Genomic DNA, 22636 nt, shown 5'->3' on the forward strand with positions numbered 1-22636 from the left:
CATAGTCACCTGTCTCCTCACACCTCCTTCCGAGGGGCTCGGAGCCCCCACCTCAGCCTGGGAGCAGCGCTAGGGCAGCGGGGGCCGGCATCTCGGCCCGCGATGGCCTCAGACTCCTTGGGTTTGCTGCAGATCTCCGTGGACCTTCGCGACGGCGGCTCTGGCTTTGAGCATTCCGGGTGCCTCGCCGTGGGGCCCGCGTCTCTCAACCTCTCTGTGAGTGGCAGTTCCCACAACGGGCGCCTGCAGCTCTCCGGCCGGAGCCGGCACAACAGCGAGACCCTGCTGCGGGCCGGCTTCCCGGGCGAGGCCCGCCTGGCTGCTGAGCTGCAGGTGCATGGTAAGAAGCCTGTGCCCGCCCGCCTTGACCCCCGCAGGCCCTGGGCCCCTAATGAGGCTCAGCTCTGGGCTCCTGGACCAACCAGGATAGGCCTGCCCTCGGGGGCTGCCCCAGCCCACCGGATCCTGCGCCTGACGGGAAGTCACTGCCTCACCCGCTGGGGGCCGAGTCCAGACCACGTTGCGGGCAGCACCCGCACACCCCACAGCTCCAGGGGCCATGGTTCCCTGGCTTCATGGCCCTTGGCTAGGGAGATGTCATGCCAGCCCCTGCCTCGGTCTCCCCTCTGTCCGCGGCCGGCTCCTCCTCTTGTCACTTGTGTTGTACTGGGTTCGGGGCCCGCCTGGCCCTGTGTGACCTGGCTGTCGCTGGCACCTGCGCAGACCCCCTGCCTACGGAACGTCACAGGCACCGGAGGTCGGCATCGCAGCTCCTGGTTTGGGGGACTCGGTTCAGCCCGCAGTGGAGGACGGGGGAAGGGAGTGGTACTGGGTGCTGACAGCGCACCTGCTGGCAAATTGTCTGCACACAGGTGTTCCGGAAGAAAAAGCGACAAAACCTGCCCATTCGCACGTGGGAGCTGTCTGGCCCCTCCCCCATTGCCGGTGTGCGCCAGGGCAGACTTGCTGTGGCCTCAGGGCCTTTGCTTGCGCTGGTCGTTCTGCTGGGAACGCTCTCTCCCACATACCCGCTGGGCTGGCTGCCTGCACCCCAGTTCCCTCCATTTCCCCCCGGCTTTGTCACTGTGGCTGAGGGTGCAGATTCCTGATTGAATCTTTATTTGTCATCGTCAGCCTCCTGGGCACCCCATGCTGGAGTGGGTTCTCTGTGGGCGGGGGTGACTTCTCTGTGCTCCTGAGAGGCGCGCAGTAGGTGTGCAGTAGACAGCTGCTGATGAAGGGGTGGGCGAGCCCGGGAGGCCACGGGAGCACCGTCCTCCTTCTCCACCCGGGGAAACTCAGAGTCCGAGTCTCTTGACTCAGGCCACACAGCTGGCAACTGACGCGTCCGGGACTTGAACCCTGGCAGCCCAGCGCCTGAGCCACCCTCTGGGCGCCTTGTAGGTTGTGGGGAGCTGGCTCTGGCCTCATCAGGACCCCGAGTGGCTCCCCCACACCTGTGTGTCGTTGTCTTCCGGCTTCAGGCTCTGCCATCTTCGGCCCCACCCTCCTGTGGGGTGGCTGGGGGCCTGGGTCACGTGGGGACCGCAGGGTCAGTCTGAACTGGTCCTGGGGTTTGGTGGGGTGCAGGGACCACCCCGGGATGACGACCTCCTGCCCCAGGGGTCTGGCGTGGCTGCCAGCAGCTGGGAACAACTCTCCCCTTCTCCATCAGGTCCCCGTTTGGCTGTCCTACCCCTAGGGCGCCCTCTCCCCCCGCTGGGATGTCCCTGAGCACGGGGAGCATGCAGGCCTGGGGACCGCGCTGCCTCTTTCTGCCTGGCACACGGCAGGTGCTCACGGCTGAGCCCCAAGGGAGGAGAGGAGCGTTTCCCGAGGGCGGCCGTGTGCCACACAGGCGGGGCCCTTCGGGACTTGGTCTTCCTGGCGGTGGGCTGTGCCCATTGCGCGGATGTGGAAATCGATGCTCAGAGCCGCCAGGCTTGGCAGCGATGGGGCAGGCCCAGTGTGGCCGGAGCCTGTGCGCGGAGCCGTGTCCACAGGAACCAGTCTCTGACGCAAGTAGGCGTCCTCTGTCTCCCTTGGGGCTCCTGCTCCCAGGAACTGACCGTGAGACCTCCGTCCTGTGGGGTCTCCTCTCCTGGGGACTGGTCCCAGCCTCGGAGGGGGCGGAGCCATAAGGTGCTGGTGGGAGGGGCGGGGCAGGCCAGGTGAGGCGGGCAGAGACCGTGGTGCATGAGAGCCCGGAATGACCTGGGCAGCCTGCCGGAGAAGCGGCAGGGGGGACGCTAACGCTGGCTAGCGGCCTGCTTGGGTCGGGGTGGGGGGTCTGACGTGGATGGGGAGTGGGGGCGTGGCAATGAAGGGTTGGGAGGGACTTCAGATGAGCAGTCAGGAGAGGCTTCCGGGAGGGGGTGCCATTTCAGTGGTCGCCCCAGTGAGAGAAGGAGCCGAGCTGGCCAGGAGCCCGGAGCTGTGTTAAGCAGGTGGTGTGGTAGAGGCTCGGGTGGCAGTGTGTCGCCGGAGTCCGCAGGCGCATGGCCCGGTCCGCTTGCCGTCTCTGAGCTGGGGTGAACGTGAGTCAGTCCCCAGCGGCCCGTACCTTCCGTTGCCTCTAGAGACCCAGACGTTGGCCACTGTGGCCCTCCGTGGAGGCAGCGACGGCGAGGTCATCGTAGACGCGGCAGCCCTGGCGGCTCGGCCACAGGGGGGCGCGCTGGAGCTGGCAGTGAATGCCAGCCACACGGTGCCCGCCCTGCAGAGGCTGGGCCTGCCCCGCGCCAGCCAGGTGAGTGGGTGTGACGGGGCGGGGCTCGCTCCGCTGTGTGTCTGTGTCACCTCCCTCCCAGTGCCAGCTATGCAAAGGACCCGGGTGGGCGTCACGCTGGCGATGGCTGCGCCTGGGTTTGTCCTTGCTCTGCCGTGTACGCGGTACTGTGGCCAGCTGTAGCCAGCTGTAGCCAGCACCCCAGCAGCCCCTGGGCCTTGCCTTTCTGCCCCTCCCCAGCCTTTTTTTTTTTTTTTTTAAGATTTGTTTTATTTATTTGAAAGGCAGAGTTAGAGAGTACAGAGAAATGGCTGCAGAAATGCACCTCCAGTTTGGGGTGACCCAGCCATGCACCTGCTGTGGGGGAGGGGACTCTCCCTGGGAGCCTGGGGGTCAGGGTGGCAGCCCCTGCACCCCACAGCTGGGTGGGTGGGGACCCTCTGTCCCCCGACTTCGCCTAAGAGCTTCGCTGGAGGGAGTGCTGCATTCGCTGCTGCCCCCGGCCCTGCCCGTGCTCCTCACCGTCCAGGCCTCACCTTGGCTGCGGTCCCACCGCGCCCCTGCGGGTCTGCAGCCCCTCGCTCCCCTGCTTCGTCCTCAGCTGCTGTTCCGGGGCCTCTGGGCCTCCGAGGAGCTGAGCGCCTCCCTGCGGCTGACCTGCGATGCTCACGCCTGTGTGGGCCTCGAGGCCCGGGGCCAGAACCGCGCGGTGAGGTGAGGGGGGCGTCGGGGGGGCTGGTGGGAGGAGAGGAGCTGGGGCAGTAGCCGTCGTCTGGGCACCTTCGTGTGGCCACGTCAGACACAAGCACTGAGGAGGGGAGACTCAGAGAGGCAGAGCAGTGCGTCCAAGGCCACACAGCTGAGCGAGAACCAACCCCAGCCTCTGGTTTGGAGCGTGGGTGAGTTCTTGGTCTCGCCAAGCCAGGCCTCCAGGTCTTGCCATAGGCGGCCTCACAGCCCTTGTCATCTGGGGGCCATCTGGGGGCCGGGCACAGAGCTGGGAGCTCTCGTGTGCACGGCGGGTGGGCCCCAGCCAGGCTGCAGTGCCCAGACCTCCTGGCTGAGGGAGGCCGATGAGCCATGAGCGAGTCACTCACTAAAGACCAGTGGTTCTCACCTGGCTGCGAGGGTCGTCCCGGGACACACACCAGCAGGTGGCCACGTTTCTGATTGACAGCTGGTGTTGGTGGGAGGGGCCGGGGAGCCACTGAGGGTCTGTCGGAGTGTGGCTGCTCCTTGCCTTTCCGCAGGCTTCGGTCCTGATAAACCCACGTTGAGTCCCGGGCGCCCTAAGTCAGAAATGCATTTGCTATGTTTGCCCTTGAACCTCCTGGCTTAGCCCCGCCTGCCTTCAGTGGGCTCGGAACATAGGTAGGCCTACAGCTGGGCGCAGGCCAGGGCCGGCCCAGGAGCAGAAGCCAAGGTGCTGCTTCCCAGAGCCCCTGTTGCTTTCGCCAGCCGTCAGTTAGGAAAGTTGAGCCATCGGGAGTCAGAGGCCTTCGGAAGATGGAGAGGGAGTTTGGTGGGGCAGTGGAGCTGCCGATGGGTGCTGGGTGCTGGGCGGGTGCCCTCCTGCCAGCTACAGGCTCTCTCTCCCTCTCTGTCCTGCAGCAAAGAGCTGGCGCTGTCCGGTTGGCACCGCCTCCCTGCCCTCCTGGGCCTCTGCCCCAGCGCGGCCTCCGCCACAGCCAAGGTAACCGTGTCCCGGCCGCCCACTGCTAACCGCTTCCAGATGCCCTGCCCGAGGGGAGCGGCTGCCTGGGCCCGGCCGGCTGTGCAAACGCAGCCACATCTGGCCGCCGCCAGCCTCAGACACCCCTGGCTCCAGCTTGCGCAAACAGCCAGGTTTACATTCCTGGGTGTGCCCATGAGACCCCCAGGAGCTGGGGGAGGCAGAGCCGGGCGCCAGGCGCGGGCCTCCCCTGGCCTGGCACGGTCCCCACCGCTGGACCAGATGACAGAGCCCTTGGAACTGAGCCAGCCCCCTCCACCCCTGTGTGTGAGCCTGGGGGTGCCGGGTGCAGACGGGGGCCCGCTCCACGCAGGTCCTGTTCCTCTCTCCCTTTGTGCCGCCACCTCTGGCCCGGTGCAGGAGCCCATGGATCTAGGCATCTTCTGCTGCTCTCCCTGGTGCGTTAGCAGGGAGCTGGGTCGGAAGTGGAGCAGCTGGGACTCGAACCGGCGCCCACATGGGATGCAGGTGCTGCAGGCGATGGCTTTACCTGCTGTGCCACAGCGCTGGCCCCCAAGGCTGCTCTCGCATTCAGAGACAAAGGGGAGTGGGTACAGTTCACCCTCTGGCCCTTTGCACTGAGGGTCCACAACCCTGGGCCTCGGGAAACATCAGAGACCCCAAAGGCGAGAAGTGTGTCTGCGCCAGCACCTGTACGTGCTGCCTGCGTCCCCGCTCACTGTTGGCGTTGTCACCTCCTCGCTGTCTTCCCCTCTTGGTTTTGATTCGTTTCAAAACAAGCTGCGGGAATCGCCATGCCTCCCCTGAGACATCTCCCCGTCACTCCACTCCCCGCATTTGCCCCTCATCCAGAACACCCCCGATCGGTTTGTCCGGTGCTCGCTCAGCCTGAGGTCCCGGCTGCCTGTGTGCGGCGGGTGCCACCCCAGCGTGGGGCTCTGACCGCACTGGCCGACCCCCGCCGCGCTCTGTCTCCTGTCCCAGCTGCGGGGCGCCGAGGGCGCAGCCGAGGCCACCCTCGGCATCGGCGTGGAGGAGCGCCGCTTCCACGTCAGCGGCAGGCTGGAGGCCACGAGGGCCACCGTCGCCAGCACCGTCAGCCTGGAGCAGACCTTCCCCCAGGTGTGTGCGGGGCAGCCGGGGGACCCTCAGGGACAGCCTGTGAGCTCCTGGGGCAGGCGGGGCTGTGAGGGTGCAGCGTGCACCACGCTGGCCTCCCGCCTGCTCTGGGCGCCCTTCCTTGGTCGTGGGTTGTTTACTGAGCCAATACTAGGTGCCGGGGACTGTTCCAGACGCCGAGGCACTGCCTGAATTGATGCTGGTAAATCCTCGGTCTCATCACATGTACGGTTTATGCACACACAGGCACACATGTATGCATGCACACACATGTACATGTATAGACACACAAACACACGCGCGCACACACACATGTGCACTCACAAATAAGAAAACACCCTGGTGTGACTCAAAGTGGAGAAGAGCAGCTGGGGGAAGTGGCTGAGGGGACCAGGGCAGGCGCCCCGAGGAGGAGGTGACATGCTGAGCCAGTCCTGGGTGACAAGCAAGTGTCGGCCGCTTCAGTCTGGTGCTGAGCACTCTGGGCAGTGGGGACAGCGTGTGCAAAGGTCCTGGGGGTGTGGGCGGGGCACAGGAATGAACTCCGCGTGTCGGGAGTGACCAGGCCACTGGGTGACGGGACAGTGGCCAGCAGCGCGCTGACCGCAGGGAGCGGTTTGATCTGTTCTGTCTGGGCCTGGGGCCCTGTGTGGCAGCGGAGACACCTGTGAGCAAGGCACTCCAGTGGGCAGGGCAAGAAACTGTGCTGTCTTGCGCCAGCAGAGGGCGGTGGTGAGGGGTTTGAGAGTTTTTTTTAAGATTTTAATTATTTGAAAAGCAGAGTTAAAGCGAGAGGAGAGCGAGCACGTGTGAGGGCTTCTGTCTGCTGGTTCACTCTCCACATGGCCGGGGCAAAACTGCTCCAGAGCCAGGAGCTTCTTCCAGGTCTCCCACGCGGGTGCAGGGGCCTGAGGACTCGGGCCATCTTCTGCTGATTTCCCAGGTGCCTTAGCAGGGAGCTGGATCAGAAGTGGAGCAGCCAGGACTTGAACCAATGCTCATACGGGATGCCGGTGCTGCAGGCAGTGGCTTAACCTGTTACGCCACAGCACCAACGCCGTTTTAAAAATACTTATTTATTTGAAAGGCAGAGAGAGAGGGAGGAGAGACACCTAAGGACAGACACAGCAGGCCCCTGCCACACCCCCAGGGGCCACCTTTGGACCGTGACTGCCAGGGACAGGGGCTCCTTCCCTGTGTGCTGTGCCCCTCGCCCCTCCTGTCTCTCCCCGGCCTGGGAGCTCCTGAGACGGAGCAGCAGGACTTGGTCATCTTTGTGCCCCGCTCTCAGTATGGGGTTGGGGTCCCTGACGTCAGACGCTCCCACGACGCCCCTTCCACGGTCAGCCCTGGAGCCCATCACTTCCCTGGGCTGCACAGAGCTGTACATGGCGTCTATCCACCTGGGTTATCTGCAGATGCACTGATGCGTTACCTCCCAGCGGACCGTCGGTGACCCTCCGACGCCCCCTTTGTCCTCTTCTGGAACCTTCTTTCCCACATAGAGGTGTGGACTGAGTTGCCCAGAGACGCCTGCTCTGTCCTATTCCAGCTCCAGGTCCTCCCAGGGGAGCTGGTGCTGCAGACCACCTACCAGCGAGCCCAGGGCACCCACACCCTGCGCCAGACGCTGCTGTGGGATGGCCAGCAGGTGGCGCTCAGCGGGAGCCTCTCCGGGCCCTTCCTGGAGCCCACCAGGAACCTCAGCTTGCAGGGTGAGTGCAGGGGGGCTGCAGGAGGGAAGACCATCACTCATTAACACAGCACACCGTCACCAAGCACCTGCTTAGCCCGAGTGCTGTTCCAGGCAGTGGGGTCCATCGGGAAATAGGGGGCAAAGGAACCGGAGCAGGATCGGGTGCCGCGAGGGGCTGTCCTGTGGGCAGGTGGAAGAGCAGGTGCAGGGGCCTGGGGATGGCTGGCATCCTGTGGAGGCGGCAGCAGCAGGGGAGAGAGGAGGAGGGGGGCGTGGGGGTCGCAGGCCTGTGCCAGGACATCCCGAGTGTCAAAGGCACCCTTGCAGGGCTGTAACGGGGGCCTGTACAGCCCCCTCGGCTGTCACTATGTGCGGAGCCCCTGGGCAGGGAGTCGAGCCCGATCTGCTGTCCCTCCGAGTGGAGGGAAGGAGCGCAGATCCCAGCCCGGGCGTGCAGCCGGTCTCACGGCTTCCTCCCCGGAGCCACTTGTGCTGCGCCTGTGCCTGGGGGCGGAGGAAGTGGGTGTGTCCTCAGCAGGGCAGGTGCGTGGGTGTGTGCGCACGCATGTGTATGCAGAGCCACCTACGGCCCGTGCAATTATCGAGCCAGGAGCCGGCAGGTCAGAGGGTGGATCTCCAACATGGGTGCAGGGACCCACACACTGGGGCCATCTGCGGCTGCTTTCCCAGGTGCATTAGCAGGGAGCTGCTGTGTCAAATGCTGCCCCCTCCTGGCTGAGCCGTGAGCACTTGAGGGAGGGACGGCGCAGTGTGCAGCGTGATGCTGTCTCCGGCTTGCCCTGGGGTGCCCCAGTGGTCTGGGGGCTCGTGGGAGCAGTGGCCTGCCAGGTCGGTAGCGGGGTCGGCTGCGAGTCCCCTGAGCCGCAGCTCACACGTCCCCCCCCCCCGCCCTGTGTGCCCCCTGCCCAGTGGAGCTTGTCCACCCGCTGCCGCTCCCCCTGCCCCGGCACTGCAGCCTCCGCCTGTCCTCCGAGCGCCCAGGCGCCGGCCGCTGGGACCGCCTGGTTGTCGGCTGGGATGGCAGGGAGCAGGTAGGCGTCGGGGCTGGACAGAGGCCCTGGGGGTGGGCGGAGCTGGGCCTTGCCTTGCAGCCTAAGGGGGGGCCCTTGGGGCTCTGCCCTGCGTGAGGAGCCCTATTAAGGGCCAAGGCACTGGCTGGAGATTCTGGGTGCCAGCCCCACTACGGCGGCGACAGCTGTGGGTAACTGACACATGGGGGGGCTCCTCCATGCCTGGTGCTGCTGTGAGCACCCCAGCTGCCATGTTGCTGTTGGGAGCTGGTGGGAGGCGGGCCTGGGATTCGAAGCCCTGGATGCCTCTGACATGACCCCCTGTGTCCACCACTTCCTGTCCCGTCTCTGTCCCATGGTGCATTGGGCGTCATGTCTCCGAGCCTCAGTTGCCCCTCTGAGATGGGCCGGCGCTCTCCCTGGGTCTCCCAGGGGCTGGGAGTTGGCGCTCAGAGCCACTGCCCCCCACCCCCCACAGATGGGGACGGTTGTGTGTGGGGCTGGGGCTGGCGTGCTCAAGTCTGTGCCTCCGCAGGTGCTGGTCTCCTCCTCTCTGTGGCTGGGGCGCGACCAGCTGGCCGCCCGCCTGGACCTGGCTCACCCCTTCAACCTCACCTGGCAGCAAGTGGGGCTCGGGGGCCTGGCCGAGAGCAGGGGCGGCAGGCAGAGCCGGCAGGTGAGCGGGCGTCCTGGGCAGCCCTGGTGGGGGTGGGGAGCTGCCTGGCTGAGCCCTGGTGCGGCCTGGAGACCACGGGGTCATCAGTGCCTTATTAAGCGCCTGCTGTGTGCCAGGGACAGCTGCCTGCACCTGTGGCACTCACGTTTTAATGAGGAGATGGTTTGTAAGCGGACGCACTGTTCATACGATGGCTTGTTTAGCGGGCGGCTGTGGGGTGCGCAGGCAGCTGGGCCCCGTCTGGCTCAGTGGCCTCAGGCAGCCCTCAAGTTTCCAAGGCTTAGCTTTTCCTTGACGTGGAGGACAGTAGCCCAGCTGTGTGCCTGGAAGAAGCCAAAAGACCCCCAAATTTAAGCCAACGAATGAAAAAAAAAAAAGATGTGGTGAGGAGAGCAAAGAGGGTGTTGAGATTGAGATTGGCTGTCTGGGGACGGGGGGGGGGGGCGAGGACCTGCTGGGGGAGGGGCTCGTGCATGGAGGGCTCAGGGAGGAGGAGGAGCCAGGAGCTGCAGGAGGCAGTGGGACAGGTGCTAAGGCCCTGTGGCAGCAACAGGCTGGGCACTTCAGAAGCCAGAGGTGGGTAAGGCTGCAGCTGAGCCAGTGGCCAGGGTGGCCCGGTGACGGGGGGGATGAGGTCAGGGGGTGACGAGGGAGCGTTAGCTTCTCCTCCCACCCCTCCCCACCCACAGCCACTGCCCCCTCTCAACGCAGGTGCAGCTAACCTGGAACGGAGGGCCGCCCGTGACCCTGCAGCTCACCTGGGCCAACAGGTCCTCCACACACAGCACGGCCTGGGCTGGCTGTCTGGCCGCCTCCCCGGGACAGGTAGGCACGGGCTGGACAGCCGAGCCGATGGGGCTCTCCCTCCCGTGTGCTGGCCTGCACGGTCACGCACTCCGTTCTCTTCCTTGGCAGCTCCGGCAAGCCTGGGGCCTGAGCTTCCTCCGGGCCTGCGGGGCCCTAACGCAGACCCCAGCTGTGGTTAGCGAGTGGCTCCAGCTGGCCTGGGGCCAGACTCAGGTGCAGCAGAACGTGACCTGTGAGGTGAGCTGGGTCCCAGGCAGGTACCCACGGTGCTCCCTCCCATCGCGGACAGTGCCGGGCACAGGGACCATGTGGTCCCGAGATCCCGGCAGCTCTGCTGTAGGCCTGAGGTGACCCGTTGCCCCCTGGGATCCTTGGTTTTCCCAACTGTGAAATGGGTGCCACGCTGCTTTCCTGGCACGGGGTGGAGGCTCAGGCCAGTGCTGGGGGCAGGGGTGGCACTGGTGACCTCAGTGGACTTCTTGGCCGGGGGTGGGGTAGCGCTCCCAGCATCATTGCCCTCCTGGGGCTCCCGATGGGCACGAGTCTGGGAGAACGGGCCCTTCCCTCCCTGAGCTGCCCACCGTAGGCTCCTGGGACCCTCGGGCCGGCAGAGGTCTTGCGGCACTGGTGTCTGAGTTCTGGCCCCTCCGCTGTGTGGGTCGGGGTCTCCTGCAGCTGGCACGGGCGCTCTGGGCTACACTGGGGTCAGTCCCCGCCTCCACGCTGCACCCTCCTTCCAGGTGCCCCGGCCATCCGGGGCGGGCACGATCCGCATCGAGGCCGGGCTGCAGCGCGCGCTCACCGCCCCCTGCGCCGAGCCCAGCTTCTGGGGAGGTGCGGGGATTGGCTCCCCGCCTCCGCCACTCCCGGACCCGCCTGCGGTGCGTGTGCGCTGGGGAAGGGGTTGTCGCGGGGCCGCGCGTGGTGGCTCTGCTGGGTGCGGGCTGAGGGGCCGGGTTGGGTGGCGGCGATGGGGGTTCGGCCCACAGATGCACCCGCCTGTTCCTCACCTGGACACTGGTCTGGGTGCGGGGTCGGGAACGAGCGCCCCCTGCCTGTGGGCAGAGGAGAGCAGGGCACTGAGAGCCAGCCGCGGAGTGCACGGCCGGGAGTAGGGCAGGGTGGGAGGGGGCCTGCGCAGGCCCGGGGGAGGGAGAGCCGAGGCGACCTTGGCAGCTCCCGGACTGCCTGGGGAGCGGAGCCTGTGCTGTCTTAGCTGCGTGTCGGCTGCCACGTGGGCAGCGGGGAGCTGCACTCCTGGCGGGAGGGACAAGGGCAGTGCGAGCCCCGCCCCCCCCTCCTGACCCCCGACCCCCAACCGTCTCCCTGCAGCTCACCCTGGACCACGCTGGGCTGCCCCTGGGTTCCCCCTGCCAGCGAGGCCTCACCCCAGACCCTGACCGCGGCCTGCAGCTCAGCCTGACCCTCCGCAACCGCAGCGGGCCCCACTCGCCCGACTTCTCCGGGGACCTGGAGGTGGGTGCCCGGGTCGGTCTCCTAAAAATGCCCGGACCGGAGGCCGCGCCGCCGGGGCGGCCCTGCCATCTAGTGGCTGTGCTCGGAACTGCAGGCAGCGCTGGCTCGCCGCCGCTTCCCTGAGCCGGGGACTGGGGACGGGGTAACCAGCAGTACTCCCAGCATGGTGTCTGCGCAGCCGAGGGCTTGAGTCAGCTCCCAGGGTGCCCTTGACCTTCCCTCCTCCGGGCAGGATCCCTGCTGTCGGGAGCGTGTGGCCAGGGTGTGCCTGAGGCCCTGAGCTGGACCTGACTGGGAAAGCAGCTGTGGTCAGCCATGACTGTTGCTGGCCCCAGCCCTGGCCCCGGCCTCCACCCTTGTCTCCTGGTGGCTGGGGAGGTGAGCAAGTGCAGGTGCGGGGCTGCGTGTAAAGTCTGCTTTCTCCCCCCCGGGCCCCGAGCTTGGGGAAGGACCCTCTCTGAGCCTCTTCGTTCGCCTGTGTGATTACAGGTGTTTGACAGGTGCTTCCTGGGAGACTGGGCACCCTTCCTTCTGCCTGCCTAGCACAGGCACGTAGTGGGCGCCCCTTCCCTGTTGTCTCAGCCTTCCTGGTTGGTTGGCTGACCTTTATCTTGTGGTTTTTGCCTTCGCTGAGCCTCAGTCTTCCCCTCTGTTGAATGGGAACAAATTCTACTTCTGTTTCAGAGCTGTTAGGTGAAAGGGGCATTTGCCCAAGTGTCTGCGCGTAGTAGGTGCCCATGAGGTGGTGCTGCCTTCCTGGCACACCCCTCCCTTCAGAGGTCGAGGTCAGATGAGGATGGTGTCTCTGGGCTTTTCTTTCCCACCTTCTCACTCTCAGGGATGCGGCTGTTGGTTCTTGCTGTGCCAGCTGGGGCCTGGGCTGTGCCAGCATCTGCATGCCTGGTGGCCAGGCCCCCCCTGCCTGCCTGGAACCAGTGGTCCCTGTGCACAAGGGGCCAGCGAGTGGCCGGGCATCTGCTCAGCAGCTGCCAGGGCTTTGTGCCACGGGTGACCCACGGTGGCGTCTCCGTGAACTTGCTGAGACCTTGGCCCCTGGTTTGCACGCCGACTTACAGCTGGGGCACCAGGAATGTCCAAGGTGCCCCTGCCCAGGGGCCCCCAGGCCCGTGAACTCAGGGTCTCGGGGATGGGGCCTGGCTTCAGTGGGTGCCTGGAGCTGCCGGACACCCAGATGGGTGCTTTCCTAGGTACCTTCTGCACCTGGTGGGGGGTGCGGGTGGGCCTAGGTCCGCAGAGCCAGCCCCTTTGGGGGTTTGGGGCTGCCAGGGGTGGGACCCTGCCTCACTCAAGCCCCTCCCCCCGCTCTCCCCCAGCTGCGAGGCCCCCGGGCTCAGTGGGCAGGCCTGCACGGCCGCATCTCTGCCTCGGCTGCCGGGAGCCTGGTCATGCTGGAGGGAACCACGGGTGGCAGAACAGAGCACGTGAGGCTGTCCGCGGCCACATCCCACGCCCCGCGCTGTCTGCAGGTCTCCGTGGCCCACGAGGAGGGTGAGTGGGGGGCCCCGGGGGGTGGGATTGGGGTGCTGAGAGCTCCCAGACACCCGGTGGGACTTGATGGGACCCCAACTGGGGCGGTGGAGGCTGCCCCGAGCTCAGCGTGCTGTCAGGAAGGCCCAGGGCCCACAGGAGGTGGGCAAGGGGGTGGCGACCTTGGGTAGGCAGGAGGTTGATGTAGGTGGGAAACACTCAAGGCCCTCGAATGCTCGGGTCTTGGGGCTCTGCCTGGGGTGCTGGGAGCCACGGAAGGTTGTGGAGTGTGGTGGGAGTGGGCGCTGGAGGCGGCTGGGGAAGTCCCAGCGTGACACCAGTTCCCCTCCGGCCCCAGGGAGCAGAGACGAGAGCGTGGTGCTGCGGGCGTGCGCCCACCGGCGGGCGGTGGAGGCGGAGGCGCGGCTCCAGGATGGCGGGCGGCTGCAGCCCCTGGGCCGCCTGACCCTGCAGGCTGCCAACCAAAGTCTCCTCTTGGCGGCGCGTGGCTGCCCGGGGGCCCTGCTGGGCCATGTGGAGGTGAGGGGGCCCCGGCTGGGGGTGGGTGCTGCTGAGGCCGCCGTGGTGCCGGGAGCCCCCAGCCCCACGGGCCCAGGAGTCCTGAGCACGCAGTGCTGTCCGTGGGACACACAGCCCCTGCTTCATTCCTGTGACGCCCAGGAGCCCTGGCCTGTCCCCCTGTCCCCACAGTCCAGGATTGCCGCGGTTGGATCCCGGGTGCGGGCCCAGCTGGAGGAGAGGGTCCGAGGCTTGGCTGCTTACTTGAGAAGGTTCCAGCCCCCGGTGGGTAGGCTCTGGACACGGGGTGGGGGGTGGGGGCGGGGTGTCTGCAGGGCTCCAGGCATAAGCACCTGCGTAAGCACCTGTGCCCGGCCCCTCTCGCTGACCCTGCCTCGGTTTCCCTGCCCAGGCGCGGCCGGCGAGGGCCCTGGGCGGCGTGCCAGGCCTCCTGCTGCAGCTGTCGCGGGCGGGGCTGGAGGCGGTGCAGGTGAGCGGTCAGGTGGCAGCGGACTTGTGGGGTCGGAGCCAGGCCAGGCGGGCGCTGACGCAGGCCCTGCCCCTCTACCTGGAGCGGCTGCAGGCAGCGCTGGACCAGCTGCGGCAGGAGCTGGACCGTGAGTGTGGGAGCGGCCCTCCCTCCGGGGCCCTGGGGTTGTTTGTGTCAGAACGGGCGCTTCCTATCCTGGGAGCCCCCAGCCTCAGCCCCTTAGACCCCCGCCTGCCTTGGACCTGCACGCCCCGCTGCCCGCTGTCTACTCGGGTCTCTGTGCCCGATTTCCTTGGAGTGTACAGCTTCATTCCCATGGGCTCTGCTGTGGGACTCCAGGGCGTATTCTTGGGTCGAAGCCAGGAGCCTGCAGCTCTATCCGGGTCTCCCACGTGGGCAGACACTTGGGCCGACTTCCGCTGCCTTCCCAGGCACACGGGCGGGGAGCTGGATGGCAAGTGGCGCAGCTGCTCCTACGCCTACGCGGATGGCGGCGTGACGGGCTGTGGCTCGGCCCCCAGTGCTGCCCCGGCCTCAGCCATGCTGTTGGTGTGAATGGCGTAGGAGCCGTGAGCGCCTTCAGTTCCAGGGTGGGCAGGACCCTCTCCAAATCTGGGGTCGCAGGCACCTGCCGGGAGACCACACCTTGGGTCTGCTGCACCGCTGCCTTATTTCTGTTTGCTCTTTCCCTGCCTGGTGTGGCGGCCTCCTGGCGGGCGGTGGCTCCCGCTGCAGGCCCCCTGGCCACGCTGAGAGACGCCTACCTGGAGGTGACGCTGCGGCCCCTGGACGAGGTGTGGCGGGAGCGGGCCGAGGAGGCTGTGCAGCACCTGCGGGCCTGGGTGCCAGGGCCCATTGAGGCGGCCTTGGGGGCCGTGAAGGGCGCCCTGGAGCTGGTGAGACCAGGACGGGGGAGGGAGGGCACCCAGTCGGCTGAGGATGGCCCTGACGGCGCCCGTGCCCCTCCCCCAGGCCGGCCAGCAGAGCCTGACGTGGGCCGAGGCCACCGTCTCCCGGGCACTGAGGCGGCTGTGCAGCCCCCTGCTGCACCTCTACAGCTTCTCAGCCAGGTAAGGCGCCCTGCGCCCTGCTGATGGCCTCACCCGTCCCTCTACCCCCCCCACTTCCCCTCCCCCCGTCTGCCACGGAGGCGCTCCCAGTGCCCATTTTACAGATGTGGACACTGAGGCCGCTGCTTCGCTCCTGGGTATTTTAGGAGAGCTTTCTCTGGGCAGGCGCTGTGCCAGGGGCTGCAGACAAAGGGCACGAGATGGATCTGTACCCACACGAGCCTCGTGCTTTGCTGGGGTGGGGAGGCACATGAAACACAACACAGAAGGGATCCCCTACCCGGCTCGCCGACCGCCCAGGTGGGGCCTGGTGGTGCGGGGCGCTGGCCTCCTGGCCACACTGCATGGTCTGGCTTACTAAGGCTGTAACCACGGGAGGCGATTCTGAGCTTCCAGAAACAGGCCCCGGGCTGGATGGGGGCGGCCGGCCCCGGGTACCAGCTCTGCGGCGCAGACACGGGGCAGCGGGGGACGGGTGGGGGGCAGGGCTGCGCCTCGTGCCCCTCGTGGAAAGAGTTCCAGGCAGAGGGTGTGGCTGACACAGCGGCCGGGGAGGGGGTGGTAGCAGCAATGTGCCTGGCCTGCTGGAGGAATACCAGGGCAGGCCTGGGGGCTGCAGAGAGAGGGAGAGGGTGCGTCCGGCAGGGGGCGGGGCTCGCGGTGGCCCGGGCCCCTGGGCCCCTTCTCTGAGGTGGGAACGCAGAGGTGGAGCCGAGGTTAGGTGTGCTGTGCCTTGCACCTGTGTTGAGAACGAGAACGAAGCCTGGGGGAGGGGGAGAGGAGGGGAGCACAGGGCACCGTGGTGGCAGTGGGGGAGGGGGCAGGGGGCAGAGTCCAGCTTCACGGACGTGGTGGCAGACAGGAGCTGGGGGCGGCTTCTGGCCGGGGGTGGGGGTGGGGTGGAGGGGTCTCTCTGTCTCCTGCTGCTGTCCTCACCAACGCCCCCACCTGTAGTGGCTGAGAACAGCACGCATGGATTGTCACCCGGCCCTGGGGTCAGAAGGCCAAGGTCAGGTTCAGGGGCTGAAGGTGTGGGCGGGGCTGGCTCCCCCCCCCCCCCCCCGCCCCCAGCTCTGTGGTCTACCTCTTCTTCTCCCTGGGATGTGGCCCAGTCTCCAGCGCTTGTGCTGGTGGATGGTGATGGTGACTCTGCCCTGGTGGGCCTATTCGGGGCACTGGCTGACTTCCTGCGGGAGGGCCGGGCAGGAGTCCTGGGGGCTGTCCCATGTGAGAAGCTGCTGGCTTCCGCGGCGTGGGCTGCAGAAGCCTCGGCGCCGGGGTCCACGTCGTTCCCCTCACCGGCAGGAGGCGTGGGGCGGGGGCTGTGAGGCCACCGGGGGCGGTGGAGGACTTGGGCCGTGAATCTTGGTTTGAGTGCAGTTCCCCTCTCACCAGGACTCTGCATTAGCGCCTGCCCTGCCTCCTCAGCCCTCGGCGCCATGGAAGGTTCCCACCCCTTAGCAGGTGCACGCAGAATAGGGCAGTGGCAGCAGAGGCCAGTGAGGATGGCCTCCCCGGTAGGGGCTATGGGAGAGGGCTGCCTGGTGGGAGCGGGCTCTCCTCACCACCAGGTGGGGGCGCCACCAGCGGGCCCAGGTGCCTGGAGGCTGCTTGCCCCCTTGTCCCTCTTGCACCTGCCTGCTGTCAGGGGTGGGCGTAAGCCAGGGTTTCCCTGTTCCCTGAAGCCCCGTGAGGTTGACTTGGCCCCCGTTCTGCATCTTGAGGTTCCTCCCCTACGTGGTAGAAACTTCCAGAACCTTCCGGCTCCAGGGGCTCTGGTTTGTGCCTACCCCCTGCTGTGGCGCTGCTCTTGCTGCCTTGTGGCCCCCCCCCCCCCCAGCCCAGACGTGAACCTTGGCTCCGTCTGCGCCCTGGCCCACCTGGGCCCCTGCGCCAGGTCCCAGCGCTGAGCCTTGCCCCCGGCCTGTCTGCATCGAGGCAGCCCACCGAGGGGGAGCTCGGGGCTCGCTGCTGAGAACTGGGGTTTTGCTCGGTGGGGGCTTTGGCAGGAAGTGAGGCACAGGCGGGCACTCCTTGGTCTTCCCTGCAGGAACTTCTCCGTGCTGGTGACCGTGCCACTGCTGCCTGTGGGGGACGAGCCCTGGGACGCGGCCCGGGTGGCCAGCTACCTGGTGGAGGAGAAGCTGCTGCGGCCGCTCCGAGCGCTGTACGGGGCCAACGTGCCGGCCGCCTTCTACGGGCTGCGCCGCCGCCTGCTGGGGAGTCCCTCCGAGTGTGAGTCCGCCTGTCCCCTGCCCGCCGAGGGGCGTGGCCAAGTGCACCCCAGGGAAGCCCTCGTAGGCTTCCCGCGTCTCGGGGTCCGGCCTGCGGCTTAGTGGACTTGCTCAGGTTGTCTGGGGCCCCGGCTCTGCTCTGTGTCTGGGACACAGGGGTGGGGGAGGGGTGCTAGGGCTCCAGGCCAGCTCTGTCCCCCAGGACCCTGCTGGAGCAGCAGCGGGCAGAGTTCCTCTTGCAGCCGGAAAGCTGCTAATTGAGTCCAGACTGTGGGGGGGTGGGGGCGGGCCTGCAGCCAAGGGCTGTGCTGGGACCGGACATGGGGCGGTGGGGGGGGGGGCGGGCCCCTGGCTGGTGCCTGCTGCAAGATGGGTGGGGCTGCTCCCTCCCCCCTACCCCGTGACGTCCAGGTGGCGCTGAGTCTGCCTCCTGCAGGTAAGGAGCAGGTGCCACGCTTGAGCCCAAGCCACTGGTGCAGGAAAGGAGCTGGCGTTCCTGGGGCAGCCCCCCCCCGCCCCTGCTCGGTCAGCAGTGGCTTAGCTGCGGGGTTCACACTGAGCCTCGTGGGTGGGGCTGGGTCTCAGTGGGAGGTGGGCGCTGTAGATGCCCGCCTGTAGCCTGACCTGTGCCCCTAGGCTCCCGCAGCTGAGCAGGGGGCTCCCAGCACCTCCCCCGTGAGCCACCATGAGGCTGCCACAGGCCACGTGCGCGTGCCAAAGGCGGTGCTTCCACAGCGCCCCACAGGGTGGTCAGAGATACCCTTCTTGGGCTATCGATTGTGGACCCTGAAGAGATGAGAGCCGGGTCCCCAGGGCACCTACGTCATGGCCGATGGCACCCCTGTCCACATGCTCAGACAAAGGAGCCCGTCTTTCCCAGCGACTTCCCCGAGCTGCCCCCCCCCCCGCCCCGTGCTCAGTGCACGCGCGTTGGCTGGGTTTCCACTCCTAGAGGCAGCTGTCCATCACCAGCAAGTTTGGAATGCTTTTATCACCTCAAAAATCACCCTTACAGCCTTGGCCCCGCCCCCTTCCTTTCTGCCAACCCCCTGGCAACCCCCAGACTCTTGGTGGCCACAGCCTTGCCTACTCCGCACTGCACGCACACCTGCGGTCAGAACTGAGGCCTCTGGCCACAGACTGTCCGTCAGCACCAAGGTTCCAGGCTTTGCCTGGGTCACAGCGGCTGTCAGCGCTGACTTCTGCCTTTTACTCAATCGGCGGCAGACTTGGGGCACCCGGAAAGCTGAGGTCTCCAGATGCCAGGAGGGGGTCCTTGGGGCCCGTGCCTGGGGGGCGGAGCCCGCACCGCAGCAGGCACAGCCGGCTCACTCACCTGGCCCGGGGGCCCGTTCTCCCCAGACCATGCCGTGGTGGCCGGGGCCCGACACGTGGTGACCTTCGACGGCTGGGTATGGGGTCTCCGTGCCCGCTGCGGCAGCCTCGTGCTGGCCCAGGACTCGGCTCACCACATGTTCCTCCTGACGCTGAGCTGGGATGGCTCCGGGCTCCCGGCCCTGTCCGTGGAGCTGCAGAACACGACCCTCACTGTCTACCCGACTCTGAAGGTGAGCGGGCGGGTGGTGCCCAGGGGAGGCCCCGTCGAGCTTGTCACTGGCTGGTGGGGACTTCCGGCTCAGCCCCTGTGTGGCACACAGACCTACAGCCTCTACCACCCCTCGCTGCCTGGGGGGAGCTGTCCCGACCCGGCTCTGCCTCCTGCCACGAGGGGGCGCATCGGCCCCCGGATCGAGCTGAGCGAGGATGGCGTCTCCGTCTCCTGTGACCTGCAAGCCAGCCTCTGCAGCCTGACACTGGGCCTCTGGCACCACGGTGGGTCCAGCCCCCGCAGCCTCTTGGGGCTGCTGGACCAGAGCCGAGGGTTAGCGCGTCCCTGGTGGGCGGCATTCCCACTGCCCCTGCCAGACCCCGGGGCTGTGGGCAGGAGGCCCAGTGGCTCCGTCCGTGGGTGCTTACGACCAAACAGCTGGGAGGGAAGCAGCCTGGGGCCAGATTCACAGCCAGGCTGTGTGCCCGCCTTGGTCACCTCTCCTCTGCCACCGCCCCTCCTCCAGGGGTGGTGCCAATGTGAGTGCAGTGACTGCTGGCTTGTGACACCGGCGTCCCCCTCCTCAGCTCTGGTCCTGTTTGCAGATGAGCCAGCAGGGGTTAAGTCACTCGCCCTTGCTCAGCTGGCTCCCAGCTGCAGAGCAGGGGCCGGGCCAGGCTCCTGACCCCGTGTTTGGCCCCCTTCCCTGGGACACGCCATGCCGCGCTGCTGTGAGTCAGCCAGTGGGCGGCCCCAGGCCCGGTGGGGGAAGCCCTGTGAGCTGGGGACTGGAGGCGCACAGGGGCTGCCTGTCCGAGGAGAGCTCAGAGCCAGGCCGGGGTGGGGGACTCAGCAGGCCCTGACAGCGCGCTCTCCTGCTTCCCTCGGCCCTGCAGGTGCCTCCACAGGCCTTCTGGGCACCAACAACAATGAGGCCGGTGATGAGCTGACGCTGCCCGACGGCACCACGGCCAGCAGCCTGGAGGAGCTCACACGTGCCTGGCAGGTCTCGGCTGGGCTCCACGGGTGGCTGTGCTCATGGGAGGGCAGCAGCTGGGCCGGCTGGTCCCAGAGAGCAGGGTGGAACAAGGGGCCTGCACCTCCGGCACCTGATGCACTGTGGGGTCTGTGACCGAGGCCTCATTTGCCTCCGCCTCCATAGATGGGTGGGGACTGCGAGACCCCAGAGAAGACACAGCCGGAGTGCTCGGGCCAGAGCCCCACCTGCCAGGCCTTCTTCCAGGACTCCAGGTCCAGTCTGGGGAACTGCTTTCAGGTGGTGAGTGAGAGGCTGGACTCGTGCCCCGGCAGGAGGCTGCTGGGCGATGGGACACACGACGGCCCTGGCCTGGCCTGCTGCTCGCCGGGCAGCTCCCATGGGTGTGCGGGGCGAGAACGCTGACTGTGGGGTGCTGATTCCAGGTGGACCCCACTCCCTTCCTGAGCCTGTGCCTCCAGGAATCCTGTGGCCCCCAGGAATGCCACGCTGCCTGCACCCTGGCGGCCGCCTACGTCCATCTGTGCGCCCGGGGCTCTGTGCCCCTCGACCCGCTTCCCCAGTGCGGTAAGCTGGGGCCTCAGGCCCTTTCTCTTTGCCCTGCCAGTGAGGAAAAGCCCTCTGCTGTCCAGACCTGAAAGGCGTATCATTAAGACAAAGAGCTCCCCCTGCTCACCTGGGGCAAGTGTCGAAAGCAGGGGTGGGGAACGCCTGGCCCTGCCCAGGCAACCGCACGCGGCACTCGGCCTCCTGGAAGTGCAGAGCAGGCTCACTTTTCTTTTTAAGATGTATTTTATTGGGGCCAGTGCTGTGGCACCGCAGGTTCAGCTGCCATCGGCAGCGCTGGCATCCCCTGTAGGCACAGGTGTATGTCTTGGCTGCTCCACTTCCCATCCGGCTCCCTGCTGATGGGCCATCTTCCACTGCTTTCCCAGGCACGAGTCCTTGGGCCCCTGCACCCACGTGCAAGACCTGGAAGAAGCTCCAGGCTTTTGGCTTTGGCCTGGCCCTTGTGACCATCTGGAAAATGAACCAGATGATGTAAGATTTCTGTCTCTCCTCTCTAACTCTCCCTCTCTCGTTATCTGTATCTCTGACTTTCAGATAAAAGACATCGTCCTTCCGCTGGTTCACTCTCTAAACAGCCACCATAGCCGGGGCTGGGCCAGGCCAAAGCCAGGAGCCTCAGCTGGGTCTTCCATGTGGGTGCAGGGGTCCAAGGACTGGGGCCAGCTTCTACTGCTTTCCCAGGCCACAGGAGAGAGCTGGATCAGAAGTAGAGCAGCCGGGACTTGAACTGGCACCCATAAGGGATGCCAGTGATGCAGATGGTGGCTTAACTGGCCAGGCCACCGTGCTGGCCCCCGCAAGCAGGCTCATTTTTACGTTGATAATTCTGGGTGATCTGTGAGTGGTGTCATACATTTCCGCATGGCCTGGAGCATTGATAACCACAGGCTGTGTTGTGGGGACCAGAATGGGCGCCAGCCATGAGGCCCGAGCCTCCCCTGGCGGGAGCCTCCAACCCTATCCCCTTCAGAGACTGGCCTTGGTGGCCAACACTTCTGAAAACATAAAACTGAAACACAGGCAGCATCGCACCAAAATCATGTCCAGCAATGGGAAGAGTTACAGCCTTAGCCACGGGACAATGGAGGTGCAGTGAAGCCGAGGGGGAGAGAGCGCCTGCTCCCAAGACCCCCGCCACCAGGCATTAGGGAAACCACAGGCCAAGCAATGCGCCCAGATGTTTCGAGGAGGATGAGAAGGAGAACCCTGTTCCAGGAAGAGTGAGGAGTCCCCCAGCCTCCCCCAGCAGCCACCAGGGCTGTGCCCACCTGGGTTCTAGGCCCGGTGCAACGGCTTAAGATTCAAGAGGAAAACTCAGCTCCATGTGGCCTGCAAAGCTGGAAATACACGGAGCAGGAGGGTAACAGGAGAAAAAGGGGACACGGCCCAAATCGACGATGCGAGGTGCACGCAAGAGCCACGACCCCTGCTCCACGGGGGATTTGGAAAAGCCACCAAGTAGCTGGGGAGGAAGTGCAGGTCCTGGGTGGGACCAGGCCGATGAGCCTCCCAGTGACCTAGGGGTTGCTTCCATCATTGCCTGAGCACCTGTGGACAGCACGAGGCCCGGCCCGGGGAAGGGTCACTGATGTGAGGCCGAAAGCAGGGCTCCGAGAGGAGAAGACAGATCCGGAAACTGGGCTTCGTCTGCAGGAGAGAGGGTGGCTCTGTGAAGGACCACGGTAAGATGATGGACACAGAAAATGTTCGCCAGCCACCTATCTGACCCGGGCTTCCTCCTAGAATATCTAGAGAGCTCTGAGAACCCACCACACAATATACCTGAGTAAAAGAAGGGGCACCACGCCTGGAGATGCGCTGGCCTTGGGGCACAGCCGGTGACGCTGCTGCCTGCCCTATCGGAACACAGGATTCTCCGGTCCAGCCCCCTCATAACGTGCCTGGGAAAGCAGCAGAAGATGGCCCCTGCCACGCCCAGGGGAGACTCAATTGGATTTCCTGGCTTCCATCTGGCCTGAACTTGGCTACTGTGGCCACCTAGGGAGTGAACTAGTGGACAGAAGAGCTCTCTCTACCCCTGTGCCGTTTGAATAAATAAACCTTAAAAGTACATGGAGGGGCCGATGCTGTGGTGTAGCTGGTAAAGCCACTGCCTGCAGTGTCGGCATCCCATAGGGGTGCTGGTTCGAGTCCTGGCTTCTCCACTTCCAGTCTAGCTCTCTGCTGTGGCCTGGGAAAGCAGTAGAGGATGGCCCAAGTGCCTGGGCCCCTGCACCCCCATGGGAGACCTGGAGGAAGCTCCTGGCTTCGGATTGGCACAGCTCTGGCCGTTGCGGTCAAATGGGGAGTGAACTAGTGGATGGAAGACCTCTCTCTCTTCCTCCTCTCTGTGTAACTCAGATAGATGGATCTTTAAGAAAAAGTGCATGGAGGGCCGGCGCTGCGGCTCACTAGGCTAATCCTCCGCCTAGCGGCGCCGGCACACCGGGTTCTAGTCCCGGTTGCCCCTCTTCCAGGCCAGCTCTCTGCTGC

The 22636-nt window shown here is 66.1% G+C and overlaps 1 protein-coding gene across 1 annotated transcript in view; it reads left to right on the plus strand.

The window, feature by feature from the left end:
* Positions 1-22636, plus strand: part of LOC108175372 (uncharacterized) — a 101583-nt gene that overhangs the window by 74392 nt on the left and 4555 nt on the right. The window contains exons 43-68 of the mRNA XM_070063898.1: positions 133-340; positions 2580-2749; positions 3330-3442; positions 4340-4421; positions 5406-5543; positions 7093-7255; positions 8167-8288; positions 8803-8943; positions 9655-9768; positions 9859-9987; positions 10491-10631; positions 10740-10776; positions 10871-11226; positions 12561-12735; positions 13073-13254; positions 13426-13518; positions 13646-13850; positions 14459-14619; positions 14696-14793; positions 16844-17028; positions 18390-18595; positions 18686-18860; positions 19473-19582; positions 19739-19855; positions 19999-20140; positions 20509-20614. Coding sequence (XP_069919999.1) covers positions 133-340; positions 2580-2749; positions 3330-3442; positions 4340-4421; positions 5406-5543; positions 7093-7255; positions 8167-8288; positions 8803-8943; positions 9655-9768; positions 9859-9987; positions 10491-10631; positions 10740-10776; positions 10871-11226; positions 12561-12735; positions 13073-13254; positions 13426-13518; positions 13646-13850; positions 14459-14619; positions 14696-14793; positions 16844-17028; positions 18390-18595; positions 18686-18860; positions 19473-19582; positions 19739-19855; positions 19999-20140; positions 20509-20614 — 3869 coding nt within the window. The remainder of the gene's footprint in view (positions 1-132; positions 341-2579; positions 2750-3329; positions 3443-4339; positions 4422-5405; positions 5544-7092; positions 7256-8166; positions 8289-8802; positions 8944-9654; positions 9769-9858; positions 9988-10490; positions 10632-10739; positions 10777-10870; positions 11227-12560; positions 12736-13072; positions 13255-13425; positions 13519-13645; positions 13851-14458; positions 14620-14695; positions 14794-16843; positions 17029-18389; positions 18596-18685; positions 18861-19472; positions 19583-19738; positions 19856-19998; positions 20141-20508; positions 20615-22636) is intronic.

This window comes from Oryctolagus cuniculus, chromosome 19 (assembly GCF_964237555.1).
Source record: "Oryctolagus cuniculus chromosome 19, mOryCun1.1, whole genome shotgun sequence".
Taxonomy (NCBI): Eukaryota; Metazoa; Chordata; class Mammalia; order Lagomorpha; family Leporidae; genus Oryctolagus; species Oryctolagus cuniculus.